Below are 24,876 nucleotides of genomic sequence, written 5' to 3' on the forward strand. Positions count from 1 at the left end.
TGTATTGTGCTGATCTTCTACCTCAATAAAGTTGACTTAAAAATCTACCTGGGAGCTTAGAAGGTAGGCGATAGAACCAGATATGTTTTGTGTAGGGAGAGCTAGTTCCTAGGGGACTGGATGGTTCCAAAGGCCTCCCTCTTCAGTCTTCTTCCACCATTAGGACTCATCACGCTTGATGAAAGCGTTAGATTTCCAGAAAATGTGCCGCTACCAAGAACGAACGGAGAAACACATTCATGCCACAAAACCTTGGGGGTGGTTTTCCTGCAGAGACAGGTTGAGGAGTGGATAGACGAAAGGCATCGCCAGTGGAGGCGGGGGATGGCAGGGTCTGGCCGCCATAACTTTGTGGAGAGAGCTGGGAGCCTTCTGGAATGAGGGCAGCACCAGGATGAGGGTTAGAGGAGCCGAGTGGGAGAGGGGCTGGCAAGCAGAATAGTTCACTCCAATCCCCAGAGATCTGGAGACAACTCCTGAGCATGCCTCCAAAGCTCACCCTGAGTTACAGGAAGCAAAGACTCTATTTTCCAATGAACAGATACATTTCTTTCTTGCCTCTGTGGCGTGACATAGGAAGGTAGGATTGTTATCTGGGTGTAGTGTGGAAATGCCGGCAAACACTTGGCTCCCCTTTTAGCAAGATCTTAATTAAATCTGTCTCACCTTCTCATTTTTGCCAATTGAAACAGGGTTCCTGGCTTTGTGCTGTGTCATCAACGAGGCAGTCTATGATATGGCTAAAGACTTGGACTGTGGAGCCTGCTCTAGAAATCTAAGCTCTGCCACGTAATGGTTTTATGACCTGAGGCCTTAAGCCCTGTGAGACTCTATTTCCTCATTTTCGAAATGGGGATAATTTTACAATTTAAGTCATAGGGTAGTTGTGGAATTAAGTAAATTAGTGAGAAGAAGGCATGGGGCATAGGAAGCCCTGTATGTTTTGTTGTTCTTATTCCCCCCTGACCTCATGTGCCAGTTGAGAACTGGGCCTTGTTTCTAATTCACCAGACTTCTTTTCTTTCCGATGGGCTCCCACGTGGCCTCATGGGGCCAGCATTTCCCGGCCCCGTTCCTTCCCGGCACTCAGCCACTCCCAGCTTCCTTCCCGTTCTCTGCCTGTTCTCAGAGCTATCTGTCCAAGGGTTGCTGGCCCAAGAGCCCCGACAATACTTGCGGGAAGCCGAGTACCCCCAGGTGGCTACCTGGACCATTGGGTTCTCTCTGCCTAGGTCTGTGGGTAACTTCTAGTTGGATCCCTGATCCGGAGAAGGCTGGATCCCACAGCAGGGTCTCCTGCTACGCTCCTGCCCTTCTCTTCCCCACCCCCCACTTCATTCCCCCAGTTTGATCCAGATCTTACATGCCCTTGCCTGGAGTGGACTTGGAGGGGACTCTCAGAACTCAACTTTACATCTCTAAAGCCACCCCTTTAGAGGGGCAGCAGCATTAAATGTGGAGCCACGCTAGGGTCTGTCCTAGGATCGGCGCTCTGCTCTCCCTTGGTGCACCCCCCCCCCAAAGCCCCATCTGCCTCTCCCGCTCTGTCCTCAGCACCTGGTTGGAATGTTCAGCTGCCTGGAGGACATCACTGTGGGGGTTTCCAAGACCCCCCCCCAAACTCACACCGCCCCAAACAGAACTCACATCATCCTCCAAAACCCATGTCTCCAATCTCAACAATGGCACCACTATCTACCTCCCGGTGAAGCCAGGGTAGTATCACCTCCAATCTCCCTCACCCCTTCCCTTGACCTCTCCGCCAATAATTCCAGTCAACTAGACCTCTCAAAAGATGTTTTTTTAAAACTTTTTAGGTCAAAGTCATTTTAGACTTACAAAAAATTTGCAAATATAGTACGGGGAGTTCCAGTATACCTGGCATCCAGCTTACCCGAAAGTTAGTATCTTACATAATCATGGCATGATCACCCAAGCCAGGGAATTCACACTGGTACAATCCTATTGACTAATCCGGAGACCTCCCAGAAATTTCAGCAGTTTCCATCTATGTTTTCTCTTCCAGGATCCCCCACTGCATTCTGTTTTCACATCTCCTTAATTTCCTCCTATCTGGGATAGCTCCTCAGTCTTCCCTTGTTTTTAATGACCTTGACACTTTTGAAGAGTACGGGGCAATTATTTTGTAGAATGTCCCTCAATTTGGGTTTGTCCGATGTTTTCTCATGATTAAAGTCATAGTTGTGCATTTAAAAAAATTTTTTTTTTCAACGTTTATTTATTTTTGGGACAGAGAGAGACAGAGCATGAATGGGGGAGGGGCAGAGAGAGAGGGAGACACAGAATCGGAAACAGGCTCCAGGCTCTGAGCCATCAGCCCAGAGCCTGACGCGGGGCTCGAACTCACGGACCGCGAGATTGCGACCTGGCTGAAGTCGGACGCTTAACCGACTGCGCCACCCAGGCGCCCCAAGTTGTGCATTTTTAACAAGACAAACCACAGAGATGAGGCTGTGCCCTTCTCGGGGCATCAGATCAGGGGTCTGTGAGGTCTCATTACTAGTGACGTTAACCTTGATCACTTGGTTAAGGTGGTGTCTTTTGGGCTTCTCAACTGTGAAGTTACTATTTTCCCTTTATAAAGGGAGATACTCAGAAACTGAAAATATCTCCGTTTTCATCATATTTTCACCCACCAAGTTTAGCGTCCATTGTTACTTTTGGACTTCAACAGATATTACTGGCATGACTGCCTCGGGGTGATTTGCACTTTCCACATTCCTTCTACATTTGCTAAGCGGACTTCTACTGAAGGAAGAGCTATCCTTTCTCTCCATGAGTTGATGTCACTGTGGACTCATGCATTTTTAAAAAGTCATACGATGGAACCACAAAAGGCCCCAAATAGCCAAAGTAATTTTGAAGAAGAAGACCAAAGCACAATCCCAGACTTTTTAGCCTCTACTACACAGCTGTAATCATCAAGACAGCATGGTATTGGCACAAAAACAGACACATAGACCAATGGAATAGAATAGAAACCCCAGAACTAGACCCACAAACGTATGGCCAACTCATCTTTGACAAAGCAGGAAAGACTATCCAATGGAAAAAAGACAGTCTCTTTAACAAATGGTGCTGGGAGAACTGGACAGCAACATGCAGAAGGTTGAAACTAGACCACTTTCTCACACCATTCACAAAAATAAACTCAAAATGGATAAAGGACCTGAATGTGAGACAGGAAACCATCAAAACCCTAGAGGAGAAAGCAGGAAAAGACCTCTCTGACCTCAGCCGTAGCAACCTCTTACTCGACACATCCCCAAAGGCAATTAAAAGCAAAAATGAACTACTGGGACCTTATGAAAATAAAAAGCTTCTGCACAGCAAAGGAAACAATCAACAAAACTAAAAGGCACCCAACGGAATGGGAAAAGATATTTGCAAATGACATATCGGACAAAGGGCTAGTATCCAAAATCTATAAAGAGCTCACCAAACTCCACACCCGAAAAACAAATAACCCAGTGAAGAAATGGGCAGAAAACATGAATAGACACTTCTCTAAAGAAGACATTCAGATGGCCAACAGGCACATGAAAAGATGCTCAACGTCGCTCCTTATCAGGGAAACACAAATCAAAACCACACTCAGGTATCACCTCACACCAGTCAGAGTGGCCAAAATGAACAAATCAGGAGACTATAAATGCTGGAGAGGATGTGGAGAAACGGGAACCCTTTTGCACTGTTGGTGGGAATGCAAACTGGTACAGCCACTCTGGAAAACAGTGTGGAGGTTCCTCAGAAAATTAAAAATAGACCTACCCTATGACCCAGCAATAGCACTGCTAGGAATTTATCCAAGGGATACAGGAGTACTGATGCATAGGGGCACTTGTACCCCAATGTTTATAGCAGCACTTTCAACAGTAGCCAAATTATGGAAAGAGCCCAAATGTCCATCAACTGATGAATGGATAAAGAAGTTGTGGTTTATATACACAATGGAGTACTACATGACAATGAGAAAGAACGAAATATGGCCCTTTGTAGCAACGTAGATGGAACTGGAGAGTGTGATGCTACATGAAATAAGCCATACAGAGAAAGACAGATACCATATGGTTTCACTCTTATGTGGATCCTGAGAAACTTAACAGAAACCCATGGGGGAGGGGAAGGAAAAAAAAAAGAGGTTAGAGTAGGAGAGAGCCAAAGCATAAGAGACTCTTAAAAACTGAGAACACTCTGAGGGTTGATGGGGGGTGGGAGGGAGGGGAGGGTGGGGGATGGGTATTGAGGAGGGCACCTTTTGGGATGAGCACTGGGTGTTGTATGGAAACCAATTTGACAATAAATTTCATATATTGAAAAAAAATTAATTTATGTGCATTCTTAAAAAAAATAAAAAAAATAAAAAGTCATATGAGTGACAATCCAATATTTTATTGTTCCAGCTATATAGTTCCAGCTTTGGACATAAGGAACTCCTTTCCGGGTGGCTCCTACGTTCTATTGAGAAGACAACACCTTTTGAAGAGCACTTCCTTTTATTCTGACACCGCCCACAAGGTTTTCCAGGCTTACCCTGTATTTTCCGCTCCATCCTTGCGGTCATCCAAAATCTGGGTGCTAGATGTGTTCACTGCTACTGGATTGTATTGCTTCTAGACGCTCTCAGAGCTAGGAAATATATGTATGTACACCAACCCATAGGCACATTTGTTTTTATGCCTACATTTTCTACAAATTTATTTCTACACCTCGCTCTATGTTTTATACATGTATATTTATATATTTTTACATGCACCTATAAAATAACTTCATCCTGATCCCTCACATTGCAACTCAACATTCATTCTAGCCATACCCTCTCCTTATTTATAACCTCTTTCTCTAACAGCAAGAGACCAGGCTCCCAGTATCCATACTTTCTTTTTCCTTTTTTCTTTTTATCCTCAAGTTAGTTAACACACCGTGTAGTCTTGGCTTCAGGAATAGACTCCAGTGACTCATCAGTTACATATAACACCCAAGGCTCATCCCAACAAGTGCCCTCTTTAATGTCCATTACCCATTTTCTCCACCCCCAACCGCCATCAACCCACATTTTGTTCTCCGTATTTAAGAGTTCTCCGTATTTATAGTTTGCCTCCCTCTCTGTTTTTGTCTTATTTTTCCTGCCCTCCCCGTATGAACATCTGTTACATTTCTCAAATTCCACATATGAGTGAAATCATGTCCGTTATCCATACTTTATATACTTACTTGTTCACATACAGTAGTTTCAGAATTGTGAACCCAGACTCCTGTGGAAAACAAGCTTACTGACTAGAATGCGTTATTGGCAATGGTTCTTTTTTCCTTTAAGTTTCTAGAATCCAGTCAAAACTGTCCAAACCGGTTCCAAGCCATTGAGATTGGCTTTATTCTTCCCCATCCAACAGTGCAGTTATGTTATTCATTTAGTTGGGTGAATTTTTTTTTTCATTTACTGTTTGCATCCTATTGTGGGTCTTCTTCCTTACATCTTCGAATGCTGAAATTATTATTATTTCTCAGAGATTTTCAATATCACCGTGGTTCTAAGAGCCAGGACTTGACAGAAAACTGCGCTGAGAGGTGTCACTCCCCTTTCATTCCTTATTCTGCTCCCACGTTCTGTCCACCCTGTTCTCACCCACCTCCAGCAAGTAACCAATCTCATCAGTTTCTGGTTTATCCTTCCTGAATCTCTTGCACAGATGAGCAGATAAAGGTATTTACTTTTCAGAGGCCATTTGTCTTAAATAACGGTTAGCATACTAAGCATCTTCCTTTGTACTTTGCCTTTTGCATCTAACCGTATGGGGAAATCACTCAGTATGAGTTCACAGGGGTGGCCCATGTTATGCCTACGAATAGGCATTAAAGTGGTTTCCAATATTTTGCAACTGCAAATAATACAGGAGGGCACATGTGTGTTTTCACATTGTTGGAAATGTATCTTCAGTGTAGATTTTTGCAAGGGGATTGCTAGGTCAAAAAGTAAGCATACTGTAGCTTTGGTAAGGATTGCCAAACTCCCTTCAAAAAAAAAATGGCACCAATTTGTATTTCTATCGGCAACCTATGAGGCTGGAGTTTTCTCCAGAACCTGGACCATGTTCTCAAATTTTTTAATTTTTGCAAATATGCAAAAATTTGATAAGTAAAAAAAAAAAATACTGGTGGTTGGACTCAGCCAATCGCCAAGCTATTTTATATAATAACACCTTAATTAACTATGAATTCCTAGGCGGTAGGAGTCTCCATGTCTCATCCATCTTTCCAAATAACCCGCTTTCCAGGTAACATTGCCTTGAAGAACTGAACCAAGCTAGAAGTCTAGCTGAATGATGGAAGGCTCATGTGTCCCAAAACCTTAGAACTGGAAGGAACCTTGGATATCACTGGTCCAACCTACTGCTTGCAAGGTATACGAGGATTTGAGGTGCTCAAAGTGCCTGGGGATGTTCAAGTTTTCACTGCTATTTGTTCCTGGCTTTTATAGCCTCAAAAAGTAGAATACTGTGTTCCTAACTGACTCTTGGAAAACTGAAGCTTTCCCAGGGTCTCACGTTCAGCACCATGGACATCATCTTTATATGACATGTGCCGTGGACCTCGTCTAAGAACTTTTCATCATCGATTAGCTTGTTTAACTGACACAGCATCTCTATGAGGTGGATACTATTATGATATTTACATTACAGAGGAGGAAACTGAAGTACGAGGAGCTTCAGTGTCTTGCCCAATTTCACAGCTTAGAAGCCAACCACTGAGGTACCTCTCAGCATCACCATGGAAAAATTAACTTTGACGTGAGATGTGGGTGAAGTATCATTTCCTGATTTCCAGTCTCGCTAAGGTGCAGAGATCAGAGATCTCCACTTAGCCATGCATGGCTCTGGTTAGCTCCTACCCACCTTGGCACTGGAATTAGGAGCCTCATTCCCAACAGAGAATGCCATGACAAAAAGTATCTGGAGTGCAAGCGTGGGCCTTTGGATGACCATACGTCCCCCAGGTTGAAATCTCCTATCCTGTGCATGGCCAAACCAACCATTTAAGTAGGGGATAGTGAGCCCGAGCTGACGAGAACCCACATCCTTGTGCACGAAGCCTTCCTGCAAGGCTTCTTGGGAAGGTGTTCAGTTCTTGGCTGGTTGACATTTCCATTTCCATGGAGGGCCACAGATTCAAGCCCTGCAGACATTTAATTTTGGGAGCAGTATCAGGAAGGCAAGATAGGAATCTCTTGAAAAGTAGGCTCCGTCACCTGACACTTGGCCCCTGTAGCTGCAGGAGGAAGCCAGGAGGCCATGCAGGGCAGCACTCTCAGGAAGGGGGTTGGTGATGACACCACCACGGCACAGAGAAATCTGCAAAAGGTCCTTTTCTGGAACCAATGTCAGTGTATATGGCACCCTTGGTGGTCCCCATGTGGGTTGGATTCCAGAAAGTTGTCCCAAACCTGGCACCCCTACCTTCTAAGCCAGGCAGGTGGTAGGACGGTAGATAAGAACAGTCTAGAACATTGTGCTACTGACATTTGGTCTTCCTCTGGCCTTCTCTGATGGGAACTCAGACTTCAGAGGCCCTGACATCTTAGACCAATGGCCTGAGCTGCACTAGCAATAAACTCTTCAGGATCTGCCCTTAACTCTGACTGGCCAGGTTCTCAGACCGTCTCCATTCTGAACAAGCAACGTCTTTGAAAATAACCATTCGACAGACGTTGCTGTTCCAAAGAAGCGCTGAAATTCTCAGCACTAAATGGCCAGGGGGTGAGGCTATTGTAATGTTTTCCTCTTTCGCCGCTGCTCCTGGTAGTGCTAAGGCACTGAAGACTTCTTCACCAGTAGGTTCCACTTCCCTCTTCTTGTCCTTCAGAAGAAGGGATGTTATTAATTCAACGATTTGTGAACAGCCTAGGAAGGCAACATACTTCTTTGAAAACGTAAGGGCTGGAAGCCCACCTCGGAAATGATCATAGTTGTTTTAGGATGGCGAGATTATGGATGATTTAAATTTTTTTTTTCCAAACTCATTGCAATGCTGTTGCATCTTTAGTAGAAAAGGAAAAGATTAGCAGTGACTTTCTTTGAATTTAACAGCTCTGGGCAAGGAAGGGAGAAAGGTTCAGTTGAAAATGTGGTCACCATCTGACTATTCAGTGTGAGTTTTCCTTATTCCATACCTAACATTAACACAAAATCTACCCGGATCACTTTTTGTGGCTGGAGAAAAAAAATCCACTAAACTTCTAAGCAGACATAAGAGTTTTAACTAAGAATCTCTACTGGAGGGGCACCTGGCTGACTCAGTCGTCTGAGCGTCCGACTCTTGATTTTGGCTCAGGTCATGATCCCAGGGTCGTGGGATCAAGTCCTGGGTCAGGCTCCATGTTGAGCATGGGGCCTCCTTGAGATTTTCTATCTGTCTCACCCTTTGCCCCTCTCCCTCCCTCAGTCTCTCTCTCTCTCTGAAATTGAGAAAGAAAGGAAAAAAGAAAAAAAAAAAGGATCTCTACTGGAAAAGAATTCTGATTTTCTGGAAAGAATAGTTCATCAACCCATTCTGGCAAGAAAGCAGTAATACAGTAATTCCTCCTTAACCCTGGAGTCCTCCTTAAGCAAGATAAAATTCACATGCATTTACTTCCAAATGCCATTTAGGAAATCGGGCATTCCTGCTTCCTGTACGTGGACCTCAAGACCCACTTGTCAGGGGTAATTTAAAAAAGTGAACTGGGGATCGGAAATCAAACAGGGAAGCAAAGTTGAAGCCTCGGGAAAGTCTCAGGAGTGCAAAGCGCATGGAGGTCTACAGAGAAGGTGGGCACCAGGGACGCTCACAAAGGCTGGATGGAGGCAGGGCCTGGAAGGCAGGAGCTAACAACCTGGAAATAATAAAATCCGAAGCAGTTTGAATATCTCGAGAGAAGACGAGTCAGAAGAACAACAACAACAACAAAGCGCTTAATATTCCTGCTATCTGCAACGAGGCAAAATGAATTTATAAAAGTGTTGCACTGGGACGCAAGGAGAGGGTTTTTAACAATACCGCACAGGAGATGAGAGATGGAAATGAATGGTACAGAGACTCGGTGGTGTCATATTTCGGATGTGTCAAAGAGCGCTGGCGTTTTCTTCCCCCTCCTCTCTCTTTTCCCTCCTCTTTTTGTCTCTGCAGGTTTCCTTAACATGGGTAGCTGCCCTCCCTCCTCCAACCCGATTTTCCCACAAGGTCTACAGCTCCCCAGCTCTGGCCTCATGATGCTCTCCAGGAACTGAAAGGGATTCCCGGGCCTGCTTCTTACCAAGTGCGAGCGGCCTGTCCCCCAAGTCACAGGTCTGTTTTCGGGGGCAAAGCCATCCTTCCGGGGGTGGTACCTTCAGTGCGCTCTCAACGGTTCCAGCCCCTGAGCCCCAACGCTTACATGACTTTGCCTGGAAGCCAAGAGGCTGCTTGGATGTCATTAACTTCCGCGTTTTCTGAGTGCCTTCCGCGTGCTAATAGCTGTGGGAGCCCCGTCACTCCAGGGGGGCACCAGCGCCTTCCTGGCACAATGCATCATCGTGACAAGGTGTTTGGATGATGTATCACTTAAAAGATGAAGCCATCAAAGAATAAGTCGAAGATCAGATTAAATTTAATTACAGGATAAGAGAATTCTCATCTGTCATTCTGGTGATGAATTCACCGAGGGCAAGGAATGGGAGCTTCTCTGAAAAGGAGGGGGAGGAAGAATAAGACGTATTGATGGGGGGCGGGGGGCCAGCAGAAGAGAGACCTCCGATACCTCCCTGGAGTGCAGGGAGTCACAGGGGCCCTCGGGACAGAGCCTGACACCCCTCTCTGTGATACACACCTCCAAGAATGTTCCGCCACAGCTAGGGGCTATTTCACGGGGAGCACCTTGAACGCCCAGGGGACCACCGACTCCAACCTTGTGCTGGCGTGCTGGCTGTCGGCCTCGGCTCAGGGAGGAAACTGTACCAGAACTGTTGCCTGGTGGGCCGTTCCAGGAGGTGAAGTTGGGCCTCAAATTTGGGGACAGAGGGAGGGATTAATCACGAAGGGGCTCAAGGGACTTCTGGAGGTGGCAGACCTCGATTGAGGTGGGGTGACCTGATGGCATGTGTCAGGGAAACCTTGCAGTTTCGCTAACAAGAATGAATTTACCGCAAAAACGAAAAAAAAAAAAAAAACCCAACCCCGATTATATAGAAGTAGTAGTATTATAAACCGGAAAGAAGAATTCGGTTGGGACACTGGGCCTCATGTCGGGCAAATAGAGATGTATCTGACCTGTAAGTCACACAGCCTGGCCCATAATGGACGCCTAACAGATGGTGTTGACTGAGACAGGAAAACACTTGGAGATGACAGCATGCAGATTCTCAGGCCGTAGCTTCAGGAGGTCTGGGGTTGGACTCACGGGCCAGTCGGCTTTTGTGACGCGCCGTTGGTGGCTCACGGCTCTCCGGATCACACCCGAGATGCTCAGGGGGGAGCCCCGGCCCCTCATCCTGGCACCCAGGGCTCTCAATACCCTGTCCCTACTGGTTGCCCTACAACAACCATATCACTGTCCCCCGAACATGCCATATGCATGTTCTCCCCACCAACCTCCATGCCTCTAACCTTACCTCTTGCCTAGCATTGTGTCCGTGCTCAACATAAGTCTTCCCGTGGGCTAGCGAACCATGGGGGCTCACTCAAGGGAATGAGACAGGCTCCCCAGAACGCGCCAGATGCCACAGCCCAGGGTTCACGACCAGGAGTCACAGGACTTGAGTTTGAAAAATGTCATGGCACTACCTGAACCTCAATGTTCTCATTTTTGTAAAATCGGGGGTGGGGGGGGGGACTACCCACCCGGTAGGATTAAACATATCACTAAAAGCAGAAATGGGTTTACGGCCAGCATGAACAATTTTTTAATGTTTATTTATTTATTTTGAGAGAGAGAGAGAGAGAGAGAGAGACAGCATGAGCAGTGGAGGGGCAGAGAGAGAGAGAGAGAGGGCGAGAGAGAATCCCCAGCAGGTTCCACGCTGCCAGCGCAGGGCCCGACACAGGGCTCAAACCCACAGACCGTGAGATCATGACCTGAGCTGATCTCAAGAGTCAAGACGCCTAACTGACCGAGCCACCCCGGTGCCCCTATCGCCAGCATTTCTATTCCCTGTCTCCGCCCAGCCATGGCTCTGGCCCAGTGCTCAGGGCTGTGCCATGAAGCTCTGGGCCACAGTCCGTTGGGACCTCAGCAACAGCTCAGCGGCAGGGGCTCAAGAGAGCAGCCCAGAGCCATTGGGGCCGTTAAAGGGTAAGAAGGAAGATGCTCATGTGCCTGGGGGCCCCTGGGGGCAGCACTGCCCACCCTTCTCTCTCCTTGACCTTGGTCCTCAAGGGAAATCAGAAGGAGTGGCCGGGGGTGGCTGACAGGTTGACCGGGTGGATGGGGAGGGAGCAGGAAGGGGCTGACAGAAGAGGCCAATCTCATGGCTGATAGGCCTGCAGGGCAACCACCTGACCTGGGCCCAGATCGGCAGCCTGGAGTCGGGTGGGGGAGCCGAGGGCCTCCTTAGACAAGAACCCCGGCTCTCAATGAGGTCGAGCTGACACCAGAGGCTATTGCTGCATCGTTGACATCCCATTTCTAGGTAAAACTTGAGCTCGAAAAGAAACGGGCACGTGTCCAATCCAAATTAGTAACCGGACAAGAGCGAGGCTGGTCAGCAGCTCGCTGATAGACACTTGTGAGAGAGCAGGCTCTCCGAGTGGCAAGGAACCTTTTCCATTTTGTTGGCAAACACATGTTGGAAGACAGGAGATCACCCTCCTCGGTGCTTATTTTCTCTCTGTTTAATTGCTGTCGGATAATAAATTACGACCGAGAGTCCATTAATTAAGCTCACAATGTCCGTGGAACACCAGTTTCTTCTTCTGGGAGTTGCCTCGTTCCAGGAGCTTTGATTCAGTCTCTGTTTGCCCAAAGCACTTTACGGAGCGGTTTTAAAAGATGCCAAGGCACGTGACTGGTGGAGAACTCACTCCCAGCGCAGAGGGAGTGGTTTTGCAAGGAGGGGGAGGAAACCTTAATGAGCGACGGTGGGGGGGGGGGGAGCCTGGCAGCTGGAGAGAAGTACCCAGGGTGCCTTCTCAATTCAGAACATGTGGTAGAACAGAAAACAACATTAGACTTATTTAAAAAAATCAGCTGATGGAAAACAACCATGGTCCCCTCCTAGGTGTTCATCCCAGCGCTGGGGCGTGGGGGGGGGGTCAATGGACAGCCTCCCTTGCTTTTTCATTCTATAATCCGCTAAATGGGAGGAGAATTCATTGGAAAAAGCCCTGTGTGCAGATGGAATCCAGGAAAGATGAATTCCGGAGCCGCACAGGGAAGCCCTCAGATCTCTGGGAGACATTTATTAGACCACCTTGATTCCTTTTCTCATGCCCAGAGGTTGGCTTCACAGGCCAGTTTTTGATTATGCAGATATCTAAACATGACAGGGTCTGTTATGCCACAGTTAGCAAGTACTTAGCTCAAATGTAACCTGTTTGGAACACTGGGTGGAGAAACCTGGGAGTTAAGTATTTTTCCAAACGCTACTCCCGGCATCTCCCGAATGACAGTCACATACAGCAGTGTGGCTCAGAAGCCGACATCCCCAGGGCTTAGCGTCCAGGCTCCTGCTGCCCTCCTGGCACGATACCACCATGTCCCGATGTCCCCCTCCCCACCAGCTCACCCAGCACCAGTTGGGCTCGATTGCCAGCTTGTCATATGGCCTGTCCCAAGATGCGGCCTCTTAAATGTCTGACTTGACCATCCCCTGCAGGCCACGGCTCCCCACCTCCACTGCCCGGGTCACCAAGGCTTCCAGGGTCCTTGTCACCTCCAGACCCTGTGAGGGAAGAGCTGGAGAGTCAGCGGGGGCCGATGGCCAGGATGCTTCCGTAGCATCCATCCCTCTCTGAACTCCTCCGAGAGTTCAATCTAAACCCGATCTAAGCCGTCACCACCACCCGCCCCGTGCCCCTGGTGGTTCCCTAGTACCCCCAGAGTCGAGTCCCACACTGCTCAGGCCAGCATCGTGGCATCATCTGGGAACTTGTTAGAAATGCAAAATCTCCCCTCCCACCCCAGGCCCCCTGACTCAGAAGCTCTGGGGGGGTGGGGCCCAAAAGTTCAGAAGCCAGAAGGCTTTCACAGGCCTTCCAGGTGATTCTGCTGCACCAAGAAGGCAAGGACCTGTGTCTTGGAGCATGCCTTCTCTGGCCTTGGGAGACCCACCTCTCCATGCCCTTCTGCATGATCTCCCAGCCAGCCCTCCCCTCTCGCAACTCTGAGCGCCAGCCATGCTGGGCCGCCTTCTGTGTTCCAGCCCCCGGGCTATCTTGTTCTTCCCACACTTCCTATGCTATAGAGTCTCCTGTCTCTTTGTCTCTTCCCTCAAGTGGAGCCCATCTGAGAGCAGGGACCAAAGCCTACCCACCGCCGTATATACTCGTGACCAGCACCTGTGGTCAGTGAGAAAGACACACTTGTTGAGCGAACGGATAAATGAACGGAGACACTCCCTGGATTCGTTAGTCCCTAATGCCTTTGCTCGGAGTGCCTCCCTGTGGAAAGCCTGGTCGCTCTCCTGCTCCCCACGCATGCTTTTAGCCAAGTAAATCATCTTGAAGTACATGGGTTGGGTTTGAATGTAGAGCACTTTAGTCAGGCTGGAGGGCGTGGGTTCTCGTCTGCTTTGCTTGCAGGCACTCGCTCCTCTGTGCCTCAGTTTCCCCATGCTGCCTGTCTACCCCCCAGAAGCAAAGGGCTCAGGATTCGATCTGTCTCGCAGTACCCATTATCCACCTTCAGAGGACCTGTCACACACTGAAGGGATGCTGAGGGTCTGGACTATCAGAACTCCCTGCCATGGGGCAGCCCGCGTGGTTCAGTTGGGTAAACGTCTGGCTCTCAATTTCAGCTCAGGTTCTGATCTCATGGTTCATGGGATTGAGCTCCACGCTGGGCAGCTCAGAGCCTGCTTGGGATTCTCTCTCTCCCTCCCCCCCTGCTCGCGCTTGCTCCCTCTCCTTCAAAATAAGTAAGTACACTTAAAAAAAGGGAAAGAACTACCTGTCATGATGGTAGAGAGAACACAATTCCTCTCCTTCCAGGTATTGGCTTAACGGGAAGCAAAAGTGCCAGGAACAGAGGAAACCCATGAGCCGTAACGAATGCCTGCCTGAATGTGCGCGCGTGACTCCTGAATGTGAATTGGCAACTGAATGTCTTTGGGTTCATGGAACAAGAGACAGACCAAGGGAGCTGATGGGGCATTTTGTCCAGTGTCTTCCTATTACAGAGGAGCACACTGAGATCCAGAGAGAGGGAATCACTGAGCCTGGCTCAGAATCACCTGTCTGGTGCTCCACGAGGACCGCATCATAAATGTTTTCCCCATTTGTAGCCTGCCTTTTATTCCTATTAGTTGACATAAAAAAATGTCTTAAACTTTTGTGAACATCAAGTCTAATGACATTTTTGGGTACGTTTTCTCCCGAATCTCAGACAATTTCTGCCAAGCTCTTTATTCACACACATGCACACACATACATACGTAAACACACACGTATGCATACATGTGCGCACACACCTTGGGTTAGCACAAAGTTGCCAAGGGAAATTCATTGACTAGGCTCTATTTTCACAATGTTGGTCGAATGTGTTGCCCTTTTTGAGTTATTCTGTGTTCTCCTGAGAAACCGGAGAAGGCGTGTGTTCTCTGAAATGTTACTACTGGCACGTTTCTCTTTCCCAGTTAGTGCTTAGCTCTTGTACTTACAGACCTGGTCACACTTACCACTCAGCTGGTCCTTCGGGATGAACATGTCAGGCATGTTCTCATGAGGAAGTCTGTTATTTCTTTGAAGTACATGTAAGCGGGCATATTTAGTTATGATTAGAACGTATGCCCATGTGGCAGATACTTGCCTAATTGCACGTGACTCTGAAATGTATTCACATTCTCTATCCGGTATGCAGTGTGCCCATTGATCCTCTTAATATCTGTGCTGATGCAAACACTCATGAATCTTTTCCCAACTGCTATGCAGGAACAACCAGAATGCACCCCCCCCCCCCGCCCTTCTCCTTAAAATCTCAGAGCACAGAACAGCTACAAAGTAGAGAACAACAGATGCCCCACAGATCCTCTGGAGGCTGGTGATTTTACTCCCCTCCTGGTCAGAGATGGGCTCCTACCTGGGGTCCCCAGCCATGGCATGGGTACAGTATTGCTGTGTGGTTCTCCAGTGGCCCCTGGTCCAAGCAGACGTCTTTAGCCTTGTTGTTTCGAAGCTGTAGGAATAGGCAAAACATCACCCATCAGAGCTCATCTGGTGGAAATTCCGCTGCCCAACCCTTGTTCCGCCATGACTTGGTTCGGACTTTTCTGTGAGGTGATCATTTTGGCAAGAAAGACAAAGTCCTTCAACGGACGGTGTGGGCATGAGCGCTCTGCCTGCAACACCCCTAGCCCCTGCTGACACACAACTCCCCCGTCCCCAGCACAGAAGAGAAGCCTAGGGAACATCTGGACATAGGAACACCAGTTACCCACTGGTTATCCAGAGTGGGCCTCGACACCAACACTGCTTTTAATAACCCCGGGAATCATGGGTCAGTTTCTGAAGTCACTGCTGGCATGGAGGCATTAAAATCAGTAATCCCCCAAAGCAAACAAAAACCCTGCCGCCAAGCAACAATTTATTTATATATTTCTGTACTTATCTACATATTCAAAGAATACTTACTGGATGCCTAGACGGTGGCAGGTACCATGCTAGGTGTTTGGAACGCATCTGTGGCAGAACGGACCGAAGTCCCCAAGACAAAAGCCCAGAACCTAGCTACGCATATCTCTCTGGGAACACAGAAGAATTTGTCTCGTTGGAACCTAGACTGGTGTCCATCCCACCCGCCATGTTGCAATCTCAAACCGGTGGGAAAACGTTGTTGGTCTTACACTCGGTCTCCTCCATGGAAACCAAACTAACCAGAGACAAATCAAGAAGGGAGGCAAGGGGCACTTGGCTTCTGTGCTCCCAAACTGTGTTTAGGTTCAGGCAACTGAGCAGAGTTTCACTGCCTTTTTTTTGTTTGTTTTAAAGATTACAAAAATAACCCCATCCTACTGAGATATCTTGAAAACTGTAGAAGAAAGTAACAATCGCTCACCATCCTTTCCCAAATTCGGTTAATTTTTTTCCCTAATTCTGAGACAATTTCGTTTTGTTCAAGTTGGACCGTAATGAGCAACTGTGTAAAGCTTGTTCACCCTTCAGGTTTTATTAAGAAAATAATCCTAGAACTGCGGTTATGGTAGCAGAAGGTAAGGCTGCCTTAATGTCCTCAAAACCTGCCGTCCAAATCCTTTCCGGGAGCTTCAAACTAATTTCTATTCCCGTCCACAAGGTATGTAAATACTTATTAGTCCTGAGTTTCATGCTTTAAAAATATTGTGTTGGTCAAAGTATACAAACATCCAAACTTAGATGCTGGGGAACCTAGTGCACAGCATGGTAATCATAGCCAATAATACTGTATCACATACTTGGAAAATCACCCAGCGATTAGATCATCTTAAATGTTCTCATCACCAAAAAAAGAGATGGTAATTAGGGGATGTAACAGAGGTGTTAGCTAACTCTATGGCAATAATCACTTTATAATATGTAAGTGTGTCAAATCAACATGTTGGACCCCTTAAGCTTATATAGCTTTATATGTCAATTATATCTCAATAAAGCTGGAGGGAAAAAAAGAAAGCTGCTTGGAAGAAAAATTCTAAAGAAATTGGTGGGGGTATTGCTTTAAACCCAAGTTACCAAAAATGTATGCAGAGGGGTAGAAGTGATGAATCAGATATGTTGGACAAAAGGTCCCAAGCAAGAGATCTCTGCTGAGTCGCCTTGGAGCCCCGTGCTGTGTTTTAGTTCTTTTGTAGATGCTTTGAGGACACGCTCACTGTCGATGCTTTCAATGAGGCAAAGGATAAATTACGTGGAAAAAAAACCCAAGCAAACTTCTGAGTCAAAAAGTAATTCAGAAGAATTAAGATGTTGAAAGTGATAACATCTACCAAATGTATTTTGCTTATGTCTTTTTTTTTAATGTCTACACAAGAGCAGTATTATAAAAATGTGTCCAATGGAGTCTAATGAAGCTTTTAAGAGAAGTATAAAATAAAAATTACAGGTGATAGAGAATATTGTTTTGAGAGGTGAGGAAAGACATTCTTGTTTTTATGAATTGACAATTAATAGGAAATTGGAGAGTTTCAAGTTTAGCAATTCTTTCCCTTTTTAAGAATTATCTGCTTATTTCCCCATTGGGATCTCCGGTGGTTTTATTGTAGATTTAGAAGCGCTCCTAATATATTAAGGATATTGTTTTTATGGCATATTTGTTCCCTATAATGATTTCAGAATGCCAGGCTTTTCAATTTTGTCTCTAATGTTTATGCAAAGAAATCTATTATTCAGTAACTTAATAAATATTATGGAGGGCCTCATACGTGCCTGGGACTGTGCTAAGTTCAATGAATGCAAAAATAAACAACACAGTCCTTGCCCTGAAACAGTCCATGGTCTGGAGAGACAGACACAGGAAGAGCTCACGCAAGACTGAATTTTTGCCAGGACGGCAACGAAAACACGTCCCCATTCCATCTGTATATTATTATAGTGCTGTATATTATTATGCTGCACCTGTATGCTTTATGCATACCGTATGTGCATGGTATTTCATATAAATAATGGTAAGAGAATAACAAAGATGAATAAAATCAAACAAGGGGCAGAGGCACTTCAGGCCACGAGGACAGTATGAGCCAACCACAGAATTTTGACCAAAGACCCGGTGAATGTTTTTGTGCTCACTGAGTTGCTTTTACATGTGGAAAAGCAGTATCTCATACATGGAAGAATCAGGACATAAAGCGGGCACATGTCTTTCTTTAAAAATTATGTTAAGGCAGGGGCGCCTGGGTGGCTCAGTTGGTTGAGCGTCCGACTCGATTTTGGCTCATGTCATGGTCTCACGGTTCAGTTGATGAGTTCAAGCCCCGCACGGAGCTCCCCGCTGACGGTGCGGAACCTGCTTGGAATTCTCTCTCTCTCTTTTTCTCTCTCTCTTCCCCTCCCCTGCTTGCGCTCTCTGTCTCTCTCAAAATACATTAAAAAATTTAAAGAATCACGTTAAAGCATTCCAGCTAATAGAGGTGAATAGACATTTAAAAAGCAAGGGAAGGTGGCTTACTCTGTAAGTGGGCCTGGGCGCCATCGCTGTGGTCAGGATGAAAAACACTGGGGCTGACACCTGCTCAGACGTGTCTGTCTCCCTCTGTCACCATGCTGGGGTCTGGGCATGGCAAACAGGACTGCTAGCAGTAAGTGTTAAAATACAGTTGCCTGAATAATCGTACATCTTGTTACTGAAATGAATTTAACCATAAAGCTATTCTGAAAGGTATAAAATGGAAATAAAGGAAAAGAATGTTTGTGCCCCAAACCCCAGATAATATTAGCAAAGGCTGAGAAGTTGATGAACTTTCTCAGTCAAGGAGAAAGTGTGTTAACGTTCTTGTGTTACATGCCCCCTGACCCTTCATTTTGGAGACTCGGAGATGAATTGAAAACAAAACAAAACATTAGAGGTAGTGCAGTTGCTCGATCGTAGGGTTGTTCTCGTTTTAAATTTTAAGGAACCGCCATACTGTTTTCCGAAGCGGCTGCGTCAGTTTGCATTCCCACCAACAGTGCAAGAGGGTTCCTCTTTCTCCGCATCCGCAAACATCTGTTGTGTCTTGTGTTGTTGATTTTAGGCCATTCTGACAGGTGTGAGTTGCTATCTCATTGCATTTCCCTGATGATGAGTGAGGTCGAGCCTCTTTGCACTACTAGGTACAAAGAATGCAAAAATGCTAATTTAAAGGGGGTACCTGCACTCTGATGTTTACGGCAGCACTATCTGCAACAGCCATATTATGGAAAGAGCCCAAATGTCCATCGAGTGATGAATGGATAAAGAAGGTGTGGTAAAAAAACACACAATGGACTATTATTCAGTCATAAAAAAGAATGAAATCTTGCCATTTGCAACCATGTGGATGGAGCTAGAGGGTATTAAGCTAAGTGAAATCAGTCTGAAAAAGACACACACCATGTGATTTCACTCACATGTGGAATCTAAGAAACGAAACAACACAGGGAAAAAGAGAGAGAGGCAAACCAAGAAACAGACTCTTCACTATAGAGAACAAAGTGATGCTTACCAGAGGGGAGGGGGATGGAGGGTGGGGGAGGGATGGGGATTAAGAAGGGCACTTGTTGTGATGAGCAACAGGTTCAAAAACTAGAACCACCCCACGATCCAGGAACTGCACTGCTTCTAACGTTTTTTGAAAAAAAAAGAAAAAAATTCATCCCTGAGTCTCCAACATGAAGAGTCAAGTGGAGTGTAATATAACCGGGTCGAATCACTACACTGCACACCTGAAACTAACATTACACTGCCTGTGAACTAACGAGAATTTTTTTTAAATCTTTTATTTATTTTTGAGAGACAGAGACAGAGACAGAGCATGAGCAGGGGAGGGGCAGAGAGAGGGAGACACAGAATCTGAAGCGGGCTCCAGGCTCCGAGCTGCCAGCACAGAGCCCGACGTGGGGCTCGAACTCACGAGCTGTGAGATCATCACCTGAGCTGAAGTCAGACGCTTAACCGACCAAGCCACCCAGGCGCCCCTGAACTAACGTTAAGTAAAAACTTAACAGAATATTACAGGTTACCATAATGCAATTAACAACGAGACACAGATAATTCACGTGATGAGGACGTTTTTTTAAAGCCAAGAAACAACCCCGCTAAAAAATTGGGAAGGAGCAAGGAGCATTAAACCCAGAGATATTCACTGGCCTGGGGAAAGACTCTCAAACAGCATTGTACATGAAAACCGGAGGACGTAAATTGCAAATATAGTACGATATTCACTCTGCCTTCTTCTTTTTCCTGTTGCTCGGGGGCCTGGTGTGGTGAAAAGAACCAGTAGGAGGGAGTATTAGAAATAGAGTTGTCTAAATAATGGTAGATTTTGTTACCAAACTGAATCTGATTAGTTTGACTTCTTTCATTTAATGTTATAGTCCATATGAAATATATTTTAGCATATGTTGAGCTCAGCAAGCCGAGAAGGAGTGATAGAAGCAAATGCCCTAAAATGTTAACACTGATCATATCTGGGAATTGGGATTTGGAATCACTTTTGTTTCATCTTTATATTTCCTATAGAGCGTATGCACTGAATTTCTTACTTAAAAGAGATAGAGAGATTTGCAAAAACAAAAGCCTCCCCTTTCCCCAAAACCAGTCTATGATTTCTACGTTGACTCCATGGCCACCCCACTGTTGAGCTCCAGAGACATCATTTACATCGTACTTCATGTGAATGACAGGCCCTGAAGCTGTTCAGTGCACAGCCTGTGGAACTGGGTCCTGGCCATCGTCTTTCGTTTTCCCGTTTTTATTCCTTATTTTTTTTTTAATACTATTTTCCTCCTTATTATGGTATTATCATATAAACATTAGCAATAATTGGGAACACATGACAAAGTACCCTCACAAAAGCTGCCTGTCTCTCCACCCAGAGGTAACTAGAACCCGTGTCTCCATTTCCCCATGCTATTTTCTCACTTGCTTTCAACCTAAAATAGTAAGTAGCTAATCCAATTTTATAATCCTGACCTTTTCCTCTTAAGAATTAGACTATCAACATTTCTCTCAAGTCATTAAACTTTTGTACATACCTTTCGAAATGGCTGCAAATATTTCAAACGATTAATATGGTATATTTAACTAACCTTCAAGTGAGAGTCAAATTTTTTGATAAAAAAAAAAAGTCACAGAGATGAACAATTACTCTCAAATCTTTGTGCTCATTTCAAAGTATTTGCTTAGGATAAGGGTAGAGATGAGAGTGCGACTCTCATTAAGCCTTTTAATACATGTGGTTCAAACTGCTATTTAAAAAGCTTGTTTCAATTTACACCCTCACCAGAGGATCTGTGATTTTTCATATAACCAAGATCTTACTGGCAGGATGCCCACATGTATTCCAAAAATGAACCTTTGTTTATTTGGCAGAAGCACAAAGCTACCTCAATGCATTTTAATGTCTTCGATGATGAAATCAACGAAGAACGTCCATGTTTTTCAACCATTTGTGTTTTCTCTTATACTTTATTTTTCTTTGGGGGTGTTTTATTTTCTTATTTAAATTAATTATTAAGATGTAATTCAATTTGTGGAGCTCATTAGATATTATTTGCATTGTCCATTCATCTATACTATTCTTGTGGTTTGGCATATTGTTTCTCTATTCAGTTGATGTATAGATTATTTTAATATTTATAAGCTCGGATCCATTATCTTTTACTTTTGCATTTTCTAAAATTTTTTTTTTCAACATTTTTATTTATTTTTGGGACAGAGAGAGACAGAGCATGAACAGGGGAGGGGCAGAGAGAGAGGGAGACACAGAATCGGAAACAGGCTCCAGGCTCCGAGCCATCAGCCCAGAGCCTGACGCGGGGCTCGAACTCACGGACCGCGAGATCGTGACCTGGCTGAAGTCGGACGCTTAACCGACTGCGCCACCCAGGCGCCCCAACTTTTGCATTTTCTTCCAAGGCTTTCATTCTTAGGAAGCTCTGGCCCTTTCAGAGACCAGCTGCACATGCATTTCCGTATGGTCCTATTATCATTTCTTTTCTTTCATTTAACGCTAAAGTTCATCTGAAATACACTTCAGGATATGGTGAGCTGCAAGGATCTCAACTGTTTTCTTCTCCAAAGAACTAGGCAATTCACCCAATTGTCTTACGAATAATCCATTTACAGCCTGTTGTTTTTCAATGCCTCCTTTTATTTGACCTTGCTTTGATAACCCTAAACCCTCAGACCACACTTTTGTTTTAAAGAAGAAAAGATAAGGCAATTTGCACCTGTTAATAGTCACTGCTGAGTGCCAGCTACTGGTCTAAAAACTCAACATATCCCGGCTCGTTTCACCTTCCCGATAGCCCTGTGCAGTGATTCAGTCTTCACGCGCCCCTAACACTATATGGACTGTGCCTGCAAGGCACATACTTCCCATTCCAGATTCTGGCTGCAGAGGGACACCTCGCCCACACCCTGACGATTTAATCTGGCCCTTATTTACTTCCCATAAAAGGCATCAGGCATGAAGCAGGGAAAATACACAGTTACAGAAAAAGGAAACACTGTAAGTCAAAGAGAGCCTTAGCTTCAGCCGCAAGCAGCTCTGGGAAGCAGCCCAAATACTGGAGCTAGTGGGGGTGTCACCAGTGGGTCTGGTGCATCTGGCGCCCTGCGCCCTGGCCTCACTCTGTGCCTCATCCAAACACACAACGGAAGGAAGTAAAAAGGCTTATACACAGCATGTTCTCAGCGGTGGTGCTTACGATATTGAAAAAAATAGAAACAACATAAACGTCCGTATTATCGAGCAAAACACGGCACACAAAGGTGGTATCATGCACAGTCATTACACAGTCATGTGTAATGACACAGTCATTACATACACAGTCAATGACATACACAGTCATTACTAAGGCTGCAGAAATGACACAGATATTCCTTGTATGTTGTGATTTCAAATTATTACACACGTGGACACCATGGCTGCAGCAATACATAGATACAGATGTGTTTATAAAAATACACATGTGTGCATATTTTTAGTAAAAAATGCACACACGGACACACACACAAAGACCACACATCAAAATGTACGTATCACCTACGAAGTCAGAATGCCTGTGTCCAAGGCGGGCTTCATGACTTACAGCCCGAGACCTTCGGTAATTATTGAATTCATCCAAGTCTCAGCTTCAGCTTCCTTATCAACAACATGGACATAATACTCATAAAGGGAGGGTAAAATGAGTTCACAGGTGAAAAGCACTTAGAATAGTGCCTGGTGCATCTTGTACGTGTTCGCTGCCCCTTATTCGTATTTTCAAATTTTTCTGAAATGCATACTAATGGCCTTTGTAATAAGAGAAAAGTCTATCTGTTTCAATGTTTAGAGAGTTGACATTATCTCATCATAGAAGATCTAAGAGCGTCTGTCCTTTTGTTGGGGGCAAGGGGTTCTGGCCGCCAGCACTGAGCAGTGGACAGCTCCAGTCACTGCCTGTCTTTATCTCCAACTTCCTGCTCAACGTCCCTCTTACGGGTCCCGGGGGACCTCAAAGTCAAAATGTCCCAAATAGAACTGATCATGCACTCTACACCCCAGACAGAACAGGTTACCAGAGCCTCTGGTCCCCCCATTGTAACATTTATTACATGTGTCCCCCCACCAGCTGGTGAGAGCCTTGCTGCCAGGTCTGTACCTCCGAAAAACACTCAATGAACGAACGAATGAATGAATGAATGGATCTGTCCTCTATTTTCCCCCATCAGAGCAATCCCCAGCCATCCACAGCCATCCAAGCTGAGGGCAAGTGTGGTCTTAATTACCTCCCCATATGCAATGGTGTTATTGTATCTTCTCATTTCTGGGTAAACGTGGTCCAGGTACCACTGGAAATTCTTACACTTTAAACTTTTCCTCAAGGCTCTTCTTTCGGAGACATCACCGATGTCAATTCCTGGATTCTGAAAGTAGAGAGAAGCAAGGGGCATTAGTGACTGGGGAGCTCCGGCCGGAGAAGAAGGCGGGTGGCTTTTGAAGAAAGCCATCAGAGAGAAACCTGATGTCCTGCATCCTTGCTTGGGAAGTAGGTTTAAGGGGACTCATTTGATCCCAGAGCCCCAGGCTAGACTACGGTCCCCTGAGTGCAGCACGCGGCCCCCCAAAGGAGCCGTCCTTATCATCACCACACAAAAGGGATCCTAGGACGCACTGATGTTGACAACCTATGTTCCCAGCATCTTCCCTCGTTTCCTCAGTGACTCTCAGAGCCAGTTATTAGGGGAATTATTTGATTAAGACAGGAAAATAAATGCCTATAACCACCTCCTGTCTTTCTTCTCTAATACACGTGTGATTCCCCCCTTTGCTGGCCCTTTGTGAAGTTCATTATACACCGAAGTGAAAATAATTTTCCATTGCAAAGCTTGTAATGATGTTCTAATGAATAATTCACTCTGCTTTTACAGAAATGAACCTGTAATGGGTTCATTACATGCTGACAAGGGAAAATAAACTAGCTGAAATAGGACTCCACAGGCTCCGCCGCAAGATGGCCGCGAACCAGGAGGGACAGGACGCTGTCTCCACAATGGCGGCCAGCCAGGCGGCAGCTCGGGGGCCAGGGGGAGTTCATATTGTTTCGTTAAGATTTCTCCTTTCAACAGCCAAATGGTGGTGTTAAAGGAAAACCCCCCTAAATGTGCATCGGAAGACGGCCAGCCGCCTTGAGCGCTTATGACCCTAAGTCACACTGCCACTGTAAATTCACAAACGGGAATAATAATACTGATTGCACTGATTTCACAGGGCTGTGGGGAGAGTCGAGGAAGGATGTGAGTTCACAGCCCTGCCCTGCCATGTGCTACACGTAGGACCTTACGCAAGTCACACGTCACCTCCCAGAGTTTCAGTCTACTCACCTGTAAAATGGACGTCATAATAGGTCCATATCAAGCTAGCATGTATTGAGCCCTTCACAGTTGCTATACTCTAAGCCTTGTTTTTATCTTCACAAGAGCCCCAGGAGATGAATGTCAACAATCCCTGCTTTATAGGCAAGGAAACTGAGGCAGAAAGTTCTTCTGTCATGAGG

At 45.8% G+C, this 24,876-nt stretch overlaps 1 protein-coding gene across 1 annotated transcript in view; it reads right to left on the minus strand.

Moving 5' to 3' along the window:
* The window catches only part of LOC115504042 (polypeptide N-acetylgalactosaminyltransferase 17), a 114,369-nt gene that overhangs the window by 12,668 nt on the left and 76,825 nt on the right, over window positions 1-24,876 (minus strand). Inside the window, exons 3-4 of the mRNA XM_030300689.1 lie at window positions 23,609-23,746; window positions 15,266-15,361 (exon numbers count right to left, since the gene is read on the minus strand). Coding sequence (XP_030156549.1) covers window positions 15,266-15,361; window positions 23,609-23,746 — 234 coding nt within the window. The remainder of the gene's footprint in view (window positions 1-15,265; window positions 15,362-23,608; window positions 23,747-24,876) is intronic.

The sequence above is a fragment of the Lynx canadensis genome, chromosome E3 (assembly GCF_007474595.2).
Source record: "Lynx canadensis isolate LIC74 chromosome E3, mLynCan4.pri.v2, whole genome shotgun sequence".
NCBI classification, from domain to species: domain Eukaryota; kingdom Metazoa; phylum Chordata; class Mammalia; order Carnivora; family Felidae; genus Lynx; species Lynx canadensis.